At 39.8% G+C, this 22,027-nt stretch overlaps 1 protein-coding gene across 1 annotated transcript in view; it reads right to left on the minus strand.

The window, feature by feature from the left end:
- Nucleotides 1-692: 692 nt before the first annotated feature.
- The window catches only part of LOC132404720 (BTB/POZ domain-containing protein KCTD8-like), a 192,574-nt gene continuing 171,239 nt past the window's right edge, over nt 693-22,027 (minus strand). Inside the window, exon 2 of the mRNA XM_059989119.1 lies at nt 693-2,636. Coding sequence (XP_059845102.1) covers nt 2,179-2,636 — 458 coding nt within the window. The 3' untranslated portion in view covers nt 693-2,178. The remainder of the gene's footprint in view (nt 2,637-22,027) is intronic.

A 22,027-nucleotide genomic window follows, 5' to 3' on the forward strand; every position in this document is an offset into this window, starting at 1 on the left:
ACTTTCTTAGATAATCGCTCACAATACTCCAGGTCTGGTGTGAGCAATACCTTATAAACCCTCAGCATTACATCCTTATTTTTTAGACTCCAGTCCTCTTGAAATGAACGTTAACATTGCATTTATCTTTTTTACCACTGACTCAACCTACAAGTTAACTTTTAGAGAATTAGAGACTCTCAAGTCCCCAATGCACCTCTGATTTCTCAATTTGCCCCCTGTTTAGAAAATAGTCTGTGCCTTTATTTCTTCTACCAGAGTGCATGACCATACTCTTCCCTACACTATATTCCACCTGCCACTTATTTTCCCATTCTCGTATGTGGTAAACCAGGAAGGGTAGTTGATAACACTGTCCTTTCTCTCTGAAGTAAATTGTATGTCTTATCACTCCTTTCTTCATCAGTAACCCTCTCCTCTGGGCCCCTACTGCATTTGTCAAATTTGTCACTTTTGACTGTGCTGGATTGAAATGTCCCTTAAAGGCTTTCGCCAGACCTTTGTGAGAGATCTCATTAGCAGATTATGGTACTACTGGACTCAAGACCATTTCTTGTGTCTCTGGCCTTGCCTTCCTCTTCTGACATTTCACCGTGTCTCCCTACGTCATCCTAGCATTTGAATAGTGGTGTTCACGCTCAGGAACATTGCATTCAATTCTTACATGACTGAATGGAAAATCTGTTTGTACCACTTGAGTTCCCTGATGTATCCACCAATCCAAATGCTGCTAATAACACTGTTCTATTTTAACCACACTGCTCTCCATTTTCCACACACTCAATCACTGTTCTGTTGCACTCTCATTCAAACATATCACAAAGTGCAGAGGTAGTGTCTGTGGACTGTGATATTTTTGTAGACATTAGTAATTAAGCGGTGGTGGAGTTACAAACAACATCCTTTATTAAAGACAGCACTAAACAGCAGCATCTGGCATGACAATGTATTAAAAGGTCATTCCACATGGTACAGTCAGTTCTCAAAGGCATACTTACACATACACAGTACAATGAATCTCCATCAGAACTGGGAAAAGTTTGAGATAAACAAGTTTCAAAATCCAGAGATAAGGGAGAGGGCAGGAATGAACAACAGGGATGGGATGTGTAACAATAGAAGGCAGGGAAGGTTAAAAGACATCAACATTAAACATTAACTGTTTCTATCTCCACATACACATCCAAGCCTGCTGAATATTAGGAGAATTTTCTTGCTTTAAACACGAGTTTCCATTATCTGCAGTACTTTGCTTTTGTAGGAATACAAGGAACCAGGGCTTGCACAGGTTGGAATGCATTTGTAAACAAACTTTCTGGATTGGGCTGCAATACACAGGAAGGCTCATGGGCTTTGTCGCAGATGATTTTGAAAATGACGATAATTTTTTTATATTTGAAGGGAATCCACTGCATGTGGAATCAGATTTGGTAATTTTTTTCCCCTAACATATCGGTGCTTACAACCAAGGCACCCAAATTCCAAAGTAAGCAATTTTTGAAATGTGTTACTTTTCACCGTGAACAACTAAGGAATTAAGTGTAGTTAAAAAGAACCACAAATATTAATTATTTTAACCTTGTTACTGCTAAAACTTAAAATAAATCTTGTGATTTCTTCAAATGTATTTTAAATCTAAAAGTTGGCATTTTGTCTATTGTTCTTCAAACTGCACAATCGATTACTAAAGTATTATTATTCAAAAAATTATGCAGCAAGTTGCGGATTTCAGCTTTAAAAAGGATTGGCAGCTCTAATTACTTGTTTTTTATGGGAAGTAGTTGACTGGCACTGGCTCATCTGATCCTAGAGGTGACACGGAACATAACCTTTGAGTTTCTCCAGAAATGAATCACATCCAATCATTAAGCCCATGAATAACCATTTCTGACACATCAATACACTAGTGGAGAATCCATTAGTTTTGCAACTGTTATTTATCAGACACTATTGTGCCGCAGAAAATTTATAAGTTAATCCATGTATTATTTTTATGCATAACCAGGTGTTATAAACTGTAATTCCTTACGATAAGCTCTTCCCAACATTTTCTTTGCAATCTTATTGCAGTTTATCGCAGTAAGACAGAAATTATTAGACAGATAGCAGATGAATAAAAATCACAAATCCTTAATTTCAAACATAACTCAAAGCTGCAGCAAGTCCTTCTTCTAAATTTTAAAGTCCATACTTCTGTAAAAGTTCAGACTGCCATGGGCGCTTGCGCTCGGGAAACTGCACGGGAATTTTGATATTCCTAAAATCTTGGATGCATTTCTTCATTTCATCCTCAACGCTCAACTTCTCATTAATTTTCTTTTTGCAGAGGCTCGATTCACGGGAATTGTTCATCAGTGTTTGAAAAAGTTCACTGTTTCTGCGTTTGTCAGGCTGTTGTAACCACTGAACGGGGGTTTTCTTGGAAGGCCGATCCAGCGTCAAGGTATTAGGCTGAGATGGTGTGGGCTGCGATGCAGCAGCACCATTCTCCTGTGGAGTGCTGGCTTCTGACTGGCTTTCACAACTGGAGGTGGAGAGCTCGTTGCAAGAAGTCCCACTTTCCATTCCTTTCTCGGCCTTGTCAGGTTTTCTGCTCTCACACTCAGACTTCGGCGAGGCTGGCCTTTGAAATCCTCCTGTCAAATTCAGAACAGGGCTGGTAAAACAAAATATTATTCACAGACATCCCCATTACTTTTGTTTCACTGCATCATGCACAGGTACAAGACAACATAACTATACCTTCCTTTTGGAGTCACTAAGGCAAGATGTGGAAGATCTGTGGCACGACACCCTAATAAATAGTTCACAACCACCTGAGAAAAAATGTGCATGAATTACAATCACTTTCAAAGCCTAACACCCAGTTACACAAGAAATTCTCAGACCTGGGTTTAGGAAAATGATGAGGAACTATTCAATCATGGCATGGCATTAAGTGCAGAAGTTCTCTCAGTGAAGAAATAGGACCTGAACTCTGTTCCTATCATCACCTGTAAAGTTGCTAATATATTAAATAAACTTTTGCACAACAATCCAGAGCCACTCCAAGTTACTTCGGGGTATCTTTAATGTAGTGTCTTTCTTTAAAACTACAATTACATGTTTATTTTCATGGTCTCTTTTGTTTAACATTGAAGTCATATCTTCTTTTGCTACAATTGTATCTTTCATAACACTAGAGTCATAGAGCCTTGCACTTACAGGGTCATAGAGTACTACAGCAAATAGGCCCTTTGGCCCATCCAGTCCAAGCTGACCCAATCTTCAGTCTAGTCCCAACTACATGTTCCCTGACCATATCCCTCCAAACCACTCTCATCCATGTACCTATCCAAACTTCTCTTGAATATTACAATTGAACCCGTACGTACCGCTTCTGCTGGCTGCTTATACCTTGAGTATTTCACCTTTCACTCTAAACTATGACCTGTAGTTCTAATCTCACCCAACCTGAGGAGAAGAAGTTTACATGCACTCAAACAACCTATACTTTTCATAATTTTGTATATCTCTATAAGATCTCCCATCAGGAAATAAGATCTTTCTAATACCAAGTTTGCCTCATTAAGACGAAAGGAAAGTGAAGAGAATATTGTGCCGAACCTCTGGGGTCAAATTGTTAGTGAGGCCAGCTTCTTGGCCTTACTTCCAGCATGGCTACATCTACATGAACACCTCTGAGACATTCTAATGTCAAGATCTCTAATTGAGTGAAACACTCACCGAAAACACTCAATAATTATAATCCTTTGAGGTCCTACATCTAGTTATTGAAGAATTTCTCAGGCCTGGGTTACGGAAAAGGGTGAGCAACTGATCAGCCATCCCTTGAGATATGATGCAGCCTGTCTCTTAACAAAGGAGGAAGACAAGGACCTTATCGTTTGTTCACACCAGCCCTGGAAAAATTGCTTGAAGATTTTTTTTTTAAATCCTGTGCGTAACCCCAATAAATCTGACATCATAGTATCAGTCCTGTCAATTTACCCCTCGAGTGATAATAACTATGAGTACGAATGGCCTTTGCTGTGTTGATGAAGGTCTGCTCAATAACATGGGGGTGGAAGATAATCTTTTATTAAATCTCTAATCCTTTCTGGATGAGAAAATGATAACTACCTAGCCTCATCTGTAATCGGACCATAAAATTCAAAGGTAAATTTTGTAAGTGGTCAAAGTCTGCGGACACACTGCAGTGTAAGTAAATTGTAAACTATTTGGTCAAGAGGCTTGTAACTAACAAGCTCCTGTCTAATGAGCAAACCACAGGCTATCAAACCAAAAGGAATACGTTCAAACATAATTGACACACAAAATGCTGGAGTAACTCAGCAGGTTAGACAGCATCTATGGAGGTGAATAAGCAGTTGATGTTTTGGGTCAAGACCCTTCATCAGGATTCATCACACTTCATCAGGGCCTGATGAAGGGTTTCAGCCCAAAGTGTTGATGTTTATTCCTTTAGCCTGACCTGCTGTGTTTCTCCAGAATTCTGTGTATGTTACTCTGGATTTCCAGCATCTGCGGAATCTCTTGAGTCAACCACAATTGGAACTGTTAAATCCAGGGCTTTAGAATTAGCAGCAACTATAAGCGAGTCAACAAGGGATAGATCAGTTGAAGAACTGCATGAGACACACCTGTCAGTCTAAGTGAATGCCAGGACAACGGCATTCCTTTGTATAGATGATAGGAGGGACTGCCTGCATGAAGTTCTGATTATTATCCTTTCAAGATGTGTGGTGTGTTTGACAATGTTTGCACCATTTTAAGGCAATGTCAAATAATTTATATTAAGTGTTCAACTATTATCTAAAACATAACACTGACCCTGTGACTTCAACAATAATTTCATTCTGTTTTTTGTATAATTATTACACACTTGAGTTTTGCTGTCACCCATGTTTTGTTTTTTTTTAGTACAGGAGTCTCTTAACACATTTTCTCTGCATCTCTAGTACCTCTTTAAACTCTTCTTGTGTGTGTAATGCTCTGTCCATTGTAACATCTTGCACTCCAGATATATTGGATCTATTTTACCTTTCGTTCTCATATTGAAGGCCAGCTCAGGGCCCAGCTCTCTGACATCCACCAGTTCTTGAAGTGTATCAATCCAGCAATGGCCAATTACAAATCACCCGCAGAAAAGCTGCACAACTTCAATTCAGCAAAGATCACACCAGCCAGCATCTAAGTCTATATTTCCTTGAGATGATATTCAACATCCACTGTTCAAACAATTTTTGTATCAAAAAGCTCAGAGATGGATTTGAACTGATTTTTATACATCATGTTCTCGGTAAGTTTGCAAGAAAAAAACTCTGCTTGTGCCACTTGCCAGCTTCATTGCAAGGAGGTGAGCATGATTGTGGGGAACAATGGATGTCAGACTGGTAGATCAAATCCTCAGGCAGTACTCAGTGTCTGAATCTTAGAATGAAGCGTGCAATGGATGATGGTGGATTGATGCTGGGGAAGAGCAAGGCAGAAGGGAAAAGACAGGGAGATGGAGTGGACCCACGAGAGAGCAGCTGGCTTTCAGCAGAGCTATGTAGCATTAATATAAAATGTTAATTTACAGATAATGGGTTTCAGAATCCTCAGAATAAACTGCACAAGATCAGAGAAGCATATTTCCTAATGGTGCTTCAAGATATTCTCCTTTCACAATAATGTCAGAAAATAGAAAAAAGTACAGAAAGAGTTCAGGAAGGGTAAGACAAAGGAACACATACCAATTCTCATAGAGGGATCAGAAGTGGAGAGAGTGAGCAGCTTCAAGTTCCTGGGTGTCAAGATCTTTGAGGATCTAACCTGGTCCCAACATATCGATATACCGGTAGTTATAAAGAAGGCAAGACAGTGGCTACACTTTATTAGGAGTTTGAAGATATTTGGAATGTCAACAAATACACTCAAAAACTTCTATAGTTGTACTGTGGAGAGCATTCTGACAGACTGAATCACTGTTTGGAATGGAGGGGCTACTGCACAGGACCGAAAGAAGCTGCAGAAGGTTGTAAATCTAGTCAGCTCCATCTTGGGCACTAGCCTACAATGTACCCAGGATATCCTTAGGGAGCGGTGTTTCAGAAAGGCAGTATCCATTATTAAAGACCTCCAGCATCCAGGGCATGCCCTTTTCTCACTGTTACCATCAGGTAGGAGGTACAAAAGCCTGAAGGCACACACTCAGTGATTCAGGAACAGTTTCTTCCCCTCTGCCATCCGATTCCTAAATTGACATCGAATCTTTGGATACAATGTCACTTCTTTTTTCATATACTTTAATTCTGTTTTTATATGTCTTTTAATCTATTCAATATACGTAATTGATTTACTTGTTTATTGATTATTATTATTACTTTTTTTCTCTGCTAGATTATGTATTGCATTGAACTGCTGCTGCTTAGTTAACAAATCTCACCTCACATGCTGGTGATAATAAACCTGATTCTCCCACAGATATTAACATTGTCAGGTACTGACTCATCAAATGCAATTGGCTCAATGTCCTTTCAGGTTTACAAGAAAGAACCAGGTCACAGAAGGAAGAGGTACTTCCTACAAGTAGCCATCTCCAGACTCGTAAACCACTCTGTGAGGAGCTATCAAAAGAAACACAATGTCAAAACACCTGCTGTATGTGTTAAATTCCCGAATGATGCTATTGTTGGGGAGTGGTAATAAGTTGCTCGGTAAAGGGTTGGGTGACGAGGAAGGCAGGTCAGAGAAGTGGATTGTGGTTATAGGAAAGGTAAGGGAGATTTCAGATGCTGGAACTTCAGGGCAATGTGCTGGAAGTCTACAGCAGGTCATGCAGCAACTTGGGTTGAACCCGAAAATGAATGGAGAGCAGCTGTGGTGCAAAGAGACTCTTGCCACAGTTCCCTTGAGACATTTGATTGCATATCAGCGGAAAGATGTCAAAAGAAGCAAGTGGGCAGTCAGAACATTCTTGAGGAATGTCAATCCAATGGTAATCCAGATTCCCTTGAAGATATTGGATCGCGCAAAGAATGAGTGGGAAAGCTAGCAAGATAGCGCGGTGAAACAGAGAGGCACATTGTGGGCAGCTTACAAAACTTCTAAATATACTTCTGAACAACTCTCACTGCAATCTGCAGCCTGTATTTTCACTTGAAGTGACCTACTTTTGAACCATCTTAATGAACTAGCAATTTCACAATATTCTGAAGGACTCCGCAGACTTAACGCTCAAGCATGCAGGTATAGCACCCTGTAAGTAGATAAAGCTACATCTTCATGGCCAAAAGAGAAGGAAGGGTGGACTCCAAGCCAGACAAAAATGAAGGGCTATGAAACTTCTTCTATCCAGTATTTTGTTAGCAAATGCACCATCAGTAGAGAAGAGGATTGATGAAATAAATGCAAGACTGCTGTATCAGAGGGAAATGAGGAATTGTTGTGTTTTATGCTTCACAGAAACGTGGCTCACTCTGGAAATGTCAGATACATCACTGAGACCAGAGGGTTTCTTATTGTGGTGCAATGGTCTTGTCATACTCTTGTTCCCTTCACCTGAAACATCTAATGATTAAGTCCAACCATTCTACTTACCAACAGAGTTCTCCTCCATGATCCTGACCACAGTTTACATACCAGCAAAGGCCATGTTAAGCAGGTACTCGAGGTACTGAGTGCTGCCATCAGCAAACAAGAAACAGCCCAGCACAATGCCTTTCAAATCATTGTCAGGGACTTCAATTGGGATCATTTGAAAAAAAATCACTGTGCAATTATCATCAACGTATAACCTGCAGAACCAAGGACCCCAACACACTCAACCACTGTCACATTACAATTAAGAATGCTTACTATGCCATGCCTAGAATGCATTTCAGGAAATCAAACTAAATGGCTGTCCTCCTCCCTGCATACAGGCAGGAAGCAGCATCCATCATCAAGGACCTCCACCATCCTGGCCACGCTCTCTTCTCAGTGGTGCCATCAGAAAGAAGGTACAGGAGCCTCAGGGTCCACAGCACCAAATACAGGAATAGTTACTACCCCTCAAACATTCAGTGGGAATAACTTCACTTACCCCAACATTGAAATATTCTCATAAATTCTGGATTCACTTTCAAAGACTTTTCATCTCATGTTCTCAATATTTATTACTTAGTTATTTATTATTATTATTATTATTATTATTTATTTTTTTCTTTCTTTTTGTATTTGCACAGTTTGTTGTCTTTTGCACTTTGACTTGTTTGTCTATCCTGTTAGGTGTGGTCTTTCACTGATTCTATTGTGTTTCTTGTATTTACTGTGAATGTCCACAAGAAACTGAATCTCAGGGTTGAATATGGTGACACATATTTACTTTGAGCTTTGAAACTTCGGATAGAAAGTTCAAAGGAAGCGAGGTGGGGGCAGTTGGGGTATTCTTCATGCCACGGTTCCTTTGGAGATGTTAGATTGTGCATAGTTAGGCACTTGACAAGAGCCAATAAAAGGAAGTAACAAAGGCAGGAAGACCGCCAGTATCCTTGATGACTACACCTACAGGAAGCGCATTTAAGTACAGCTTCTTTCAGACTGTGTTAAGGTACCGGAGCTGGAGCTGAACGAACTCCGAGTCATTCAACAGGCAATACGGTGAGCTAGTTAAACTCAAGGTGCAGGCCACAGGAAACTAGGTGATGGTTAGGAGGGGGAAAGGAGATAGGCAGCCAATGTAGAGTACCCCAGTGGCTATCCCCCACCCCCATTAGCACTTTGGATAGTGTCTGGGGGAGGACCTAGCAGAGCAAGCCACAGTGATCAAGTGACCTCTGGCATGGAGTCGAGCTGTCTGACTCAGAAGGGCAAGGGCTGGAATAAAAGGTTAGCTGTAGTGATAGGAAATTCATTGGTTAGGGGAACAGACAGGGAATTCTGTGGATGAGAGCAAGAATCCTGGGTGGTATGTGATCTGCTGGGTGCCAGGGCATCACGATTGATTAGCAGTCAGTGCAGTACAATTACAGCGCAATCCATTCCAGAGTTTGTAATTGAATCCCAGGGCCAATCTGTAACGAGTCTCTGGACCATTCTGTAAGGAGTCCCCGAGGAATGCATGGGTTTCCTTTGGGTCTTCCAGTTTCCTCCTACAATCCAACTATGTACTGGGCAGCTTAATATGGCATTGTAGATTGTCCTGTGATGAGGTTGGAGTTAATTGGGTTTGTCAGGGGTTGCTGGGGTAATGTGTCTCGAACGGCCGAAAAGGCCTATTCTACACTGTATCTCTAAATAAAAATAATTCTTTTTTAAATGAATATATCTCTGGGTGAGTCCACAGCATTCTTAAATGGGAGGGTGAGCAGCCAGAGATGATGCTCCATGCCGGTACCAGTGACACGGGTAAGAAAGGTAATGAGGTCCTACAAAGTGAGTTCAGTGGGTTAGGAACTAAGTTAAATGGCAGAACCTTCATGATTGTAATCTCTGCGCCATGTGCTAGTGAGGCCAAAATTGGGAAGACCATACAGTTTAGTACATGACTAAGCAGTTGGTGCAGAAGGGAGGGCTCTCTTCCAGGAAAGGTGGGACCTGTACAGAAGAGACAGCTTGCATTGGAACCTGATGGGGACTAATATACTTATGGGAAGTTTTGCCAAAACTGCACAGGGAAAAGGGGGTTGTTAAACTAGAGTTGCAGGGGAATGGGTACCAGAGTGCCAGAACAGGTAGTGGAGTTGTTGTGGGGAAAGACAGTGTTAAGCCTACATACCATGTCAGGAATAGAAAGATTGAACATGGTGAGACTGAAGTTCTAGGTTGTGTATATTTCAATGCAAGGAGTATTATAAGAAAGGCAGATGAGTTCAGGGCAGGGATCAGCACATGGAATTATGACATTGTAGCTATTGGTGAGACTTGGTTGCAGGAAGGGCAGGAATAGTAACTGTTGTTTTAGTTGTGATGGAGAGGATGGATTAAAAGAGGAGGTGCCGCATTACTAGTCAGCAAAAATGTCACGGTAGAGCTGAGACAAGACAGAGTGGAGATCTCACCTACTGAGGCCATATGGGATGGAACTGAGGAATAAGAAAGAAATGGCCATGTTAACAAGATCATCCAAGAGTTCATAGCATTTAGAGGAGCAAACTTGTAGAGAGTTCGCAGACTGTTGCAAGAAGCATAAGGTTATGATAACAGGTGCTCTTAATTTCCACATGTGAATGCAATTCCCATAATGTAAGAGTGCTGGATAGGATATAGTTTGTCAAATGTGTTCAAGAAAGTTACTTTAGTCAGTACATTAAGATACCAACTGGCAAGAGTGCGATACTAGACCTCTTATTAGGGAATGAGTTAGGGCAGGTGACAGAAGTTTGTGTAGGGGGACACTGCATCCAGTGATCATAATGTCATTATTTTCAATGTAGCTATGGAAAAGGATAGGTCTAGTTCTCTGGTTGAGATTCTAAAGTGGAGAAAGGCTGATTTTAATGGTATTTGATAGGAGCTAGTAATTGTGGATTGGGACAGGTTGTTTTCCAGCAAAGGTGTACTTGGTAAGTGTGAGGCCTTCAAAAGTGAAATTTCAGATTACGGAGCTTGTATGGTCCTGTCAGAATAAAAGGCAAGGATGACAGGTTCAGGGAACCTCGATTTTTGAGGGATATTGATGCCCTGGTTAAGAAAAAGAAGGAGGTACATACCATGTAGAGGCAGGAAGGAGCAAATAAGGTATTGAGGAGTCTAAAAAAATGCAAGAGGACATTTAAGAAGGAAATCAGGAGGGCTGAAAGAGACACAAATTTGCTCTAGCAGTCAAGGTGAAGGAGAATTCCAAGGCCTTCTACAAATATATTAAGAGCGAAAGGACAGTAAGGGACAAAACTGGTCCTCTGGTAGATCAGAGTGGCCTTCTCTGCATGGAGACAAAAGAAATGGGGGAGATCTGAAATGGAGTTTTTGCATCTGTATTTGCTCAGGAGATGGGTAGAGAGTCTACAGCATTCAGGCAAAACAGCAATGAGGTCATGGACCATACACAGATTACAGAGGAGGAGCTGTTTGCTGTTTTGAGGCAAATAAGGTGGACAAATCCCTAGGGCCTACTGAGGTGTTCCCTCAGACCCAGTGGGAGGCTAGTACAGAAATTGTAGGGGCCTTATCATAGATATTTAAAATGTCCATAGCCATGGGTGGGGTGCCGGAGGATTAGCAGATTGCTAATGTTGTTCCATTGTTTTGGAAGTGCCTTAAAATAAGCCAGGAAATTATAGGCTGGTGAGCCTGACATCAGTTGTGGAAAAGTCATTGGAATGTATTCTAAGCGTCTGGATATATAAGTATTAGATAGATAGCGACTATTAGGGATAATCACCAAGGTAGATCATGTCTAATCAAACTTATAGAGGTTTTAGAGGAAGTTACCAGGAAAGTTAATAAAAGTATGGCAGTAGATCTTATCTACATGGACCTTAGCAAGGTGTTTGACAAGGTCCCACAAGAAAGGTTGGTCAAGAAGGTTCAGTCACTTGGTATTCAAGATGAGGTAATAAATTTGATTAGACTTTGGCTTCATGGGCGAGGCCAGATAGTAGTAGTAAGTGATTGTCTCTCTGACTGGAGGCCTATGATCAGTAGTATGCCATAGTGATCAGTTGTTTGTCATCTATATCAACAATCTGGATGATAATGTGGTAAACTGCTTCAACATCTGCAAATGACACTGAGATTTGGGGTGTAGTAGACAGTGAGAAAGACGATCAAAGCTTGAAGCATAATCTGGACCAGATGGAAAAATGGGCTGAAAAATGGTATATGGAATTTAATGCAGACAAGGATGAGGTGTTGCACTTTGGGAGGACAAACCAGAGTAAGACTTACATGGTGAGGGAAAGGGCACTGAGGAGTGTGGTAAAACAGAGGGATCTGGGAATACAGATCAATAATTCATTGCAAGTGCCGCCACAGGTAGAGAGGGTCATAAAGAAAGATTTTAGCACATTGGCCGTAATGAATCAAAGCATTGAGTACAGGGATTGGGATGTTATGTTGAAGTTGTATAAGATGTTGGTGAAGCCTAATTTTGTGTATTGTGTACAGTTCTTCCCTCTACTACAGGAAAATATCAATAAGATTGAAAGAGTACAGAGAAAATTTACAAGGATTTTGCTAGGACTTAAGGACCTGAGTTACAAGGGATGGTTGAACAGATTAAGACTTTTTTCACTGGACTGTGGAAGACTGAGGGGAGATTTGATAGAGGTATAAAAAATTATGAGGGATAAAGATAGGGTAGGTGTAAGCAGACTTTTTTCACTGAGGTTGGGTGAGACTAGAACTAGGGGTCACAGGTTAAGGGAGAAAGTTGAAATGTTTAAGAGGAATATGAGGGGGAACATCTTCACTCAGAGGGTGGTGAGAGTGTGGAACGAGCGGCGAACAGAAGTGATGGATGTGTGTTCGCTTTCGACATTTATGAGAAATTTGTATTTGCAAGTGGATGAAAGGTGTATGGATGGCTATGGTCCAGGTGCAGGTCGATGGGATTAGGCAGATTAATAGTTTAACATGGACAAGATGGGTCGAAGGGCCTGTTTCTGGTCTGTCGTGTTCGATAACTCTATTACTCTAAGAGGCAGCCATAGCAATGTAGTAATACAAGTGTGACAAGGAATTGAAGGCTGTGAACAATAAGCAGGACTCACTGACAAAAGTAGATGTGTTGTGCTTCAGGACTAGTTTATCAGATTGAATCTGTGTACTGTAAATACGACAGGAAGCTCAGGGCACAATCAAAGATGCTGGAGATGGAGCGCTCTAGAAATATGTTCACACAAGTTGAAAATGATAGACACATGATCAAAAATGTAGTGCAGTGACTTCTCTGTTATTTTCATATATAGTACACTAAAATAATATAGCAATATTTATAAATGTAAAATTGAACTGGTTCGCTCTTCTTTGAACTGCTTCAAACTTTGAAATAGAACTGGTGGTGCCTGTGTTGATTCTGAACTTGCAGAGTGTGTTATTGCCGCAAACATTTTGGGGTTTCTGAGCTCTCTTTGGTGAAGTTCTAAGTCAACTGCTCTTTGATAATTCCAGAAAACATTCCTGCAAGCTAAACAATTTCTGTAGAATGGCTCAAATGGAAAATCTACATGTCCGTTGTACTTGGTGAAGTCAAATGGCTTTTTTTTCAAATCTCTGTGGCCAGGCAAGCAATACTGGAAATATATGAACCATTTTAAAAGATCATGAAATTTGGTCAGAATATCTTCAATGTATTTCACTCCAGTATCTGTTTGCAACTCTGATATATTGCATTTCAATTCAACAGTAGATTCAAAGCTCATTTAAAAAGCAGAAAACACAGTAAAAATGCTTGAGCAGTATATTGTTCCACCTATGTTCTATTAGTGTGAATCACAGAGGTGGCAAATAAACCGCCGGAAATACAAAGATAGATGGCCCTGGGAAAAAGAAGACCAGTTTTGTGCATAAAATATACTGAAAAATAGCCAATGGATTTAATACAGACAATAACGAGATGTTGCACTTTGGGAGGCCAAATCAGGGTATGATTTACACAGTATTGCACTGGGGAACATTGTAGAATAAAGGGATCAGAGAATACAGATCCATAATTCCTTCAAAGTGGTTCCCAGGTAGATAGGGTTGTAAAGAGAGCTTATGACACACTGGCCTTCATAAGTTGGAGTATCAAGCATAGAATTTGGGATGTTATGTTGGCATTGTATAAAACTTTGATGAGGCCAGATTTAGAGTATTGTGTGCAGTTCTGGTCACCTATCTACTAGAAAGATATCAATAAGATTAAAGGAGTTAGTACAGAGAAAATTTACAAGGATGTTGCTGGGCCTTGAGAACCTGAGTTACAGGGAATGCTTTAGTGGGTGAGGTTTTTTTATCCCTGGACTGCAGGAGAATGAGGTCATAGGCTAAGGGTGAAAGGTGAGATGGTTAAAGGGAAATTGAGGGGGACCTTCATTGTTTAGAGGGATGGGTGAGAGTGGAACGGGCTGTCAGCGGAACTGATGGATATGGGTTTGATTACAATATTTAAGAGAAGTTTAGTTAAGTATATGGATGGGTGATGTATAGAGGGGTTTGGTCTGGGGGTGGGTTGATGGAAGTATGGAGTTCATCTAGTCCAGTTTATCATGGACTAGATGCACCAAGGGGCCTGTTTCTGTGCTGCAGTGCTCCGTGACCGTATGATTCTATGGTTGGTTCACCTGAAAGGGGTAGGACCTGCTTTAAACTCAGATTTAGGTTTCAATTTCAATAGTTGCAATCAGTGAATGATATAATACTGCTTGTTGAGCAGTGTGTCCTCTTGATCCACCGAAGGTTGGAGTGCCAATCCTGCCTCCTGTTGGCTTCAGATAAAGATCATTGGAGCAGAAAATCACCTGTCCTTTAGATGGTCTACCAAGTCCCCCTGATGGATATCTGATCAAGAGCAGTTTTGTCAAATATGTCAGGGCAATCCCAAAACAGGCATTAACCTAATTTAGATGTGGTATCCAGGAACAAAGAACATCCTTTAACTCCCTTCACTAACTCATCACAGACTGAGGATGATGCTACAAACTTCTTGATTAGGGTCCATCCAATCAATAAAAGTCATAAAAGTTGAGTGGACAATTTGCATCAATTCAATCCATTACATTGATTTTTATTTCCTCAGTAAATTGGACAGAAATGAACTGAAACAATCCTTGCTGAGCACTGCAGTATCTGGAATGAAGAATTAAAAGTTCTAACTTGCGTTGGGAGACAAGATAGTCTCACCTCCTAGTCCTATTGATGGCTGATAACTTCACTTTCCAGCCTGACTTCCTTGAGTGGACACTGGTTTAAAACTCTACTGATACTGTATCTTTCTCATCAGTACAAGATGTGTGTATAATATGCCAGGTTTTATGCAGATGCACCATACATTTCACAATATAATAATAATTATACTGGTACAGACATGCAGGGATCAAGTCTGATAAATGCGTTTGGCCCTTGGTGTGAGCCTAGAATAGTTCTCAGTTGAAGGATTTCACTAATGAGCTTGCAGAGTCCAGGAACTTCCCTGCTAATTTAGCTTAGGTTTGCAGACTCACTGACCAATAGTTATCTTCAATATTGTTCTACAACCTTCACATATGCATTACAACCTTTAATACTTTCCTTGATGTGTTCCTGTATACAGTACTTGTTTCTTTTCAGTTCTGTTAGTGGGGACTTGAAATAAAGCTGTTTGGGATAAAGTACTGCATTATAAATAATTTATTACAAGCACTAATTTATTTATCGAGGTTAAATACTGCAGTTCTCTTGCTGCTTTGAAAATATTGCCATGCACAGACAAGCCATGCTTATTTTACTGCATAGATTATGCTTTTGGTTAACTGTGTGAGAATGGTGCAAGATTTGATCTATCACAAGTAGTTAATGGCCAAATTTCTTAACATGGAGTCAGTTAAGTCCAATGAACAATGTGTAAAATGGGCAGATGGTAAAAGAAATCAGTGAGCAATGATTGTCCAACTGTTGTCTAACATTAACAAAATGGAAACTTATAGCAATTTTTTGAAGTGGCATTAACCAAAAACTTAGTTAAACTTGTATGATCAATGTAAAGGTCACATATATCCAAAAAAAAAACTTCCCCAAGTATTGATTGTGAAGTGTGAATCTGAGAAAGTATTTGATAAATAGGCACTGTACATAATTAAATTGATAAATGGACTGTGCATCATAACAATTATCTGGTGAGCTCGAGGTTCCACTGCAACCAACATTGTAATTTCTTGTTTCATTTCATCTAAAACATCCTTAAGTGAATCTTCTCGGAAGTTGGGCAGACAGATAATAGGTAGAAGTTAATATAGGCAAAAAAATTGTCAACTAAAAGGAAGGAATGATGGGATCCTGAGAGACTCAGCAGTCATATCAGTGAACAAGAAGAATCAAATATTGAGACATATTAAATATTAAGCTGATAGATTAAAGTAATTGTAATTGTTTGAAACCTCATATTCTACTTAGCTGAGCTTCTGTTTCGTCCACATATCCTCTGCATAAAATACAACTACTCTTCTGTTTATATGGTATCCATCTCCGCCATTCTTAATGCCAGCCTCAGCTAATCCATTCCCACCTCCTCCAGTCTTCATCTTTTAACCTTGATGTACGTAATTTCTCTGTCACTCAATATCCTTTTACTTGCTCTCCTACATTAACATGCCGAAGCATCAGATATAGAGTAGGATTATCATTTTTGTGTTAAATATCTTCAAGGCATTGCCTCTGCACTTGTGAAAAATCTTGGGAAGTTCTGCTATATTTAAAGTTTTTGCTACTGTATATGAAAGCAAGTTGTTTGCTCACTATACATTCGGGGGAGAGACCAAGAGGGATTCTGAACATAATTTATGTGATTATTATTTGGAAGCATTTCAAAAATAGGACAATGCACAGCATGTTGTATTCACTCACAGCTAATAGATTCTGACTTCCACGGTAATTATTAGGGCCAATAGCGAGGCGGCAACATCCTCTCTGCAGCACTTCAGGACAGTTTTTGAACATTTTGTACCATGTTAGATTTAACTTAAATGGGAAGGGAATTAGAATGACAAGAAAAATTGTTGTTCAGTCATCACTGATGTAAGGATAATAGAGGTTGCTGATGAAAATGTAATTTAAGATTATACTGCTTGCCATTTTACTTCAGTGACAATGATGTCCAAATTTATGATTTTGAATTATGCAACTGGACAACATTGAAGGAACCTAATTCTGCCCATCAAGTCTATAGATTCTTAGAATTATACAGAATGGGAACAGGTCTTCTTGCTCAATGTATTCATGCTAACCAAGAAACCTGTCTAAGCTAATCCTATTTGTCTACCTTCATCCCTCTAAATGTTTCCTATCCATGCATCTGATATTTTCTAAACATTTTATACATACTTACCACTACTACCTCTTATGTCAGCTCACTCCATACACCCACCATCCTCTGCAGGAAAATCTTGTCCTTCTCATCCCCTTTAAATCTACTTCCTCTCACCTTAAACCTGTGTCTTCTGCTTTCTGACTCCCCGTCTCTGGGAAAAATTTGCAACTATCCACTCCTGTTATAGATATTCACTGTCCAGGGCTTGGGGTACCTTTTTCGCAGTGCTCCACTTTCTAACACGACAGCTGACACTTCCAGAGATCAAAGGGTTGTTTTTGAGTGAGTTAAATTCGTAATCAATATTCCTTGCTCAGCTTTCTTTGGGAAGCATGAGCCCGTCTTCAGTTCCTAATGTAAATAGCAAGCAATAACCAGCTTGAAGTTAAAAGGACAGCTTTGCAAACAAACAGCATGGGGCTGACTGGTCAAGAGATGCAGTTCTAAAACAATAGGGTGATTTTAATTTGACTTGCATCAAACCAGACAACACTGGCTAGGTTATTTAGTTCAAGGAAGCTTATGGACTAGACTGATACTATCACTTAGCACATCAAATAGCTGATCTGTTGGGAGGTTTGTGTACTCAGAGAGTCGGCCCTCATGCATCAGTTTTGGGTGTCTGGGATCTCTGCCCCCCAAGAACCTTTTAGACCATATGTGTAAATTCCTCAATAAAGGTATCTAGAAAAAAACTATCATGATTACAAAGTCACCAAGCAGTGAAAAATAAACAGTATAAATGTAAAAGAGCAGTCAAGCTTGTTAGGAATAGATGAGGAATGATGAGAGGAATAATAGAAAGACTAGAATCTAGAGAGATTAGAATCCATCCAACTGCCTTTGATTTCTGTGATGTTGATTTGTTTCTCTGAAACCAGTTGATATGACTATTTAGCTTACAGGAATTGTACCTGTGTTTTGGAAATCCTTAGTGTTTTAGAAATAGTTTGTAATTTGGAAATCCTCTGTGAGCTTTAAATGTGTTTTAGAACATAGAACATAGAATAGTCCAGCTCATTACAGACCCTTCGGCCCACAATGTTGTGCCGACCCTCAAACCCTGCCTCCCATATAACCCCCCCACCTTAAATTCCTCCATATACCTGTCTAGTAGTGTCCTAAACTTCACTAGTGTATCTGCCTCCATCATTGACTCAGGCAGTGTATTCCATACACCAACCACTCTGTGAGTAAAAAATCTTCCTCTAATATCCCCCTTGAACTTCCCACCCCTTACCTTAAAGTCATGTCCTCTTGTACTGAGCAGTGGTGCCCTGGGGAAGAGGTGCTGGCTGTCTACTCTGTCTATTCCTCTTAATATCTTGTACACCTCTATCATGTCTCATCTCATCCTCCTTCTCTCCAAAGAGTAAAGCCCTAGCTCCCTTAATCTCTGATCATAATCCATACTCTCTAAACCAGGCAGCATCCTAGTAAATCTCCTCTGTACCCTCTCCAATGCTTCCACATCCTTCCTATAGTGAGGCGACCAGAACTGGACACAGTACTCCAAGTGTGGCCTAACTAAAGTTTTATAGAGTGGCACAATTACAACACATCTCTTAAACTCTATCCCTCGACTTATGAAAGCTAACACCCCATAAGCTTTCTTAACTACCCTATCTACCTGTGAGGCAACTTTCATGTTTTATCTGAATTGAAATGTGTATCACTAAAAATAAATGAACTTTTAAACTACATTGCTTGCTGTAAATATCTCCTCCTTGGTAGGAAGTGGAAGGATAAACAGAAAAGTGATCTAGCCTTTGAAGAGTACGTGGCTACACTATAATCTCCTTTTAGTGAGGGTATCTAAAGCTATCTGTATCAAATAGGGCTTAAAATCTTTGAGTTCAAATCATTATGGATAGCAAATCGAATACCATCACATTATATTTATGCTTTCTAAACCTCTATAAGGTCACTTTCAACCTTCTTCACTCCTGAAAAAAACGGTCCCCGCTTATCCAATCTCGTTTAGCTCAAGCCCTCCAGTGCAGGCAACATGCTGATGAATCTTTTCTGTACACATTCTTCTTATAGCAAGGTGACCAGAAGTGCATACAATAGCAGTTGATCTTGCATGCAATTTATTTGCAATGTATTTTTTCCTTCATTTATTTATCTGATTCCATTTTAATTCAACTTGTTTCATCACTTCCTATGGCAGTCTATTCCAAATTCAAATCACAGTGCATAAAAGTAAGCACTTTCTAGTATTTTTACTCCCTGAGCTGGTCAGCTTCAAATTTGTGCCCCCTGCTTATTAACACTTCAAGTACTGTAAGAGTTTTCTCTTTGTCTTTTTATCTAACAGCTTACAATTTTAAATACTTATCAATTTTAATTTTAGCCTACCCTGCTTCATTTCTCCAGTGTATCAACATACCTATAATTTCAATTTATTGATTGGTATTATTCAACATCTACTGTATTTCCCCCAAGAAAATACTGCAATGCGATGGACAGAAATGGATACAAATATCCCAACATCTGATGCTCTTACTACTACTGAATGCAGTGTTACTCAGGATCCCTTGATTCCTTTCACCTTCTGTACATGATATTTTCATTAGACTAGGAACAAACTAAAGTCTTATACAGATATAGCATAAAGTTCTGTCTTTATCCTCTTTTGCTTCTAGTCATAAAGCCCAGGATACCAAATCACTATTAATTACTTTGTTAGCTATTTCTATCACCTTAAAAAATTATAGAAACATCCTCAAATTTTCTTGCACCTTGTTCAAAATTAGACTGTCCGACTTCTTTTACCCATTTTCAATTCCTTTCCATTGAAGTCAACCACCTCACATCCATCTGCATTGAATTTTGTTTGCCATAAATGTATGTATTTTGCCGGTTATTGTCTCCTTCGTGCATCATTACATTTCCCATCATTTATTAATTTGTGTCACATATAGCATGAAGAAATCACACCCCATTCTCATTACTACACATGGTCAAAAACAACCAGTCACCATAAACCTATTGTATCAACACTGTGATTCCTAGGGATTCATTTCCACTAAGTGGTCTATTATATGACACTTTATCAAATTCCTTTTGAAAATCAGTATTTATAATAATATCACTGCCCACTCCCTGACTGCTTTTAAAGATCTTAGTCAAAAATAACTTTCCTCAAGTAACACCAACATTTTAATGTAGTCTTGTTAAAGAGGTTGTCAATTTTCTTCTGAGTTAGTCTGTAAAGCTTTGTGCCACCTTCCAACTCACTGAACATTCTCGATGTTAATCTGGCAGGAATATAATTGCCCTTCTTTTAAGCAATGTATAACAGTTGAGTCTTTAGGCCCCAATTCAAGTTCAATTATTATTCAATCATACATGAATATGGCCAAACAAAACAGCGGTCCTCAAGCCAAGGTGCAAAACACTTTACCAACAGCATGCAACACATAGCACAAATAGCACACATGGTTATAACCATATCAGCATATAACAATTACAGCACGGAAACAGGCCATCTCAGCCCTTCTAGTCCGTGCCAATTGCTTACTGTCACCTAGTCCCACTGACCCGCACTCAGCCCATTCCTTTCCTGTCCATATACCTATCCAATTTTACTTCAAATGAGAAGACTGAACCTACCTCTACCACTTCTGCTGGAAGCTCGTTCCACACAGCTACCACTCTCTGAGTAAAGCAATTCCCCCTCATGTTACCCTTAAACTTTTGCCCCCTAACTCTCAACTCATGTCCTCTTGTTTGAATCTCAAAGGAAAAAGCCTATCAGTGTCAACTCTATCTATCCCCCTCGTAATTTTAAATACCCCTATCAAGTCCCCCCTCAACCTTTTATGCTCCAATGAATAAAGACCTAACTTGTTCAACCTTTCCCTGTAACTTAGGTGCTGAAACCCAGGTAATATTCTCGTAAATCTTCTCTGTACTCTCTCTATTTTGTTGACATCTTTCCTGTAATTTGGTGACCAGAACTGTACACAATATTCCAAATTCAGCCTTACCAATGCCTTGTACAATTTTAACATTACATCCCAACTACTATACTCAATGCTCTGATTTATAAAGGCCAGCATACCAAAAGCTTTCTTCACCACCCTATCCACATGAGATTCTACCTTCAGGGAACTATGCACCATTATTCCTAGATCACTCTGTTCTACTGCATTCTTCAATGCCCTACCAGTTACCATGTATGTCCTATTTGGATTATTCCTACCAAAATGTAGCACCTCACACATATTAGCATTAAACTCCATCTGCCATCATTCAGCCCACTCTTCAAACTGGCCTAAATCTCTCTGCAAAATTTGAAAACCTACTTCATTATCCACAACTCCACCTACCTTAGTATCATCTGCATACTTACTTATGATAACAGAAAAGCATACAATCACAAAGACTGTGCAATATAGCCCTAGTCCCTGAGTGACATGGCCAGGAGATTGATGGTCAGTTTTCCTGGTCCAGCTTGTTCTTCCATCAGTCTCTCCAATAAACCAGTGAAATAGACTTGCAGTATTCTTCATTACTGATGTCCATTTGGGTCTTGCCATCACAATAAAAATGTCCAAGGCAGTTAATCGCACTGTACACTGCCTCAGCACAACAGTGATACCCAACAATTCCAGACATCACAATAGTGGTATGCAATAAGTCCAGCTCCATCACCATAACTTGCTGATGGGATAATCCTGCAGTCCCTGGTGTTTTTATTATCCGGCAGTGCCTTGTGATCATTAAGGAGAAATAAAGGGAGATCAGTTACACCCTTGATTGGACCCAGAGTGGTTGTTACATCCAAGTGTACTGCCACCTTAATGGAAGCACCGTATCTGAGGCCACTGCGTCTGAGCACAATGTCATCTTACCAGAATATCCAAGGAGCCTCATATCCAAGAAGGTCTGTAATATTAGCACAGATCTTTTATTTAAAAAATGGCAGTTCTGCCAATTCCATGGTTGGACATATTATGAAATCTAATGGTGAAAGCACAAATGTCCAGACTTTTTTCTCAGCACTTAAAGCTGGGAGAATTTCCCACTGGATTTTTGCTAACTGAATTTGGCAGTAGTCCAGCACAC

Source organism: Hypanus sabinus, chromosome 14 (genome assembly GCF_030144855.1).
Source record: "Hypanus sabinus isolate sHypSab1 chromosome 14, sHypSab1.hap1, whole genome shotgun sequence".
In the NCBI taxonomy this organism is placed as follows: Eukaryota; Metazoa; Chordata; class Chondrichthyes; order Myliobatiformes; family Dasyatidae; genus Hypanus; species Hypanus sabinus.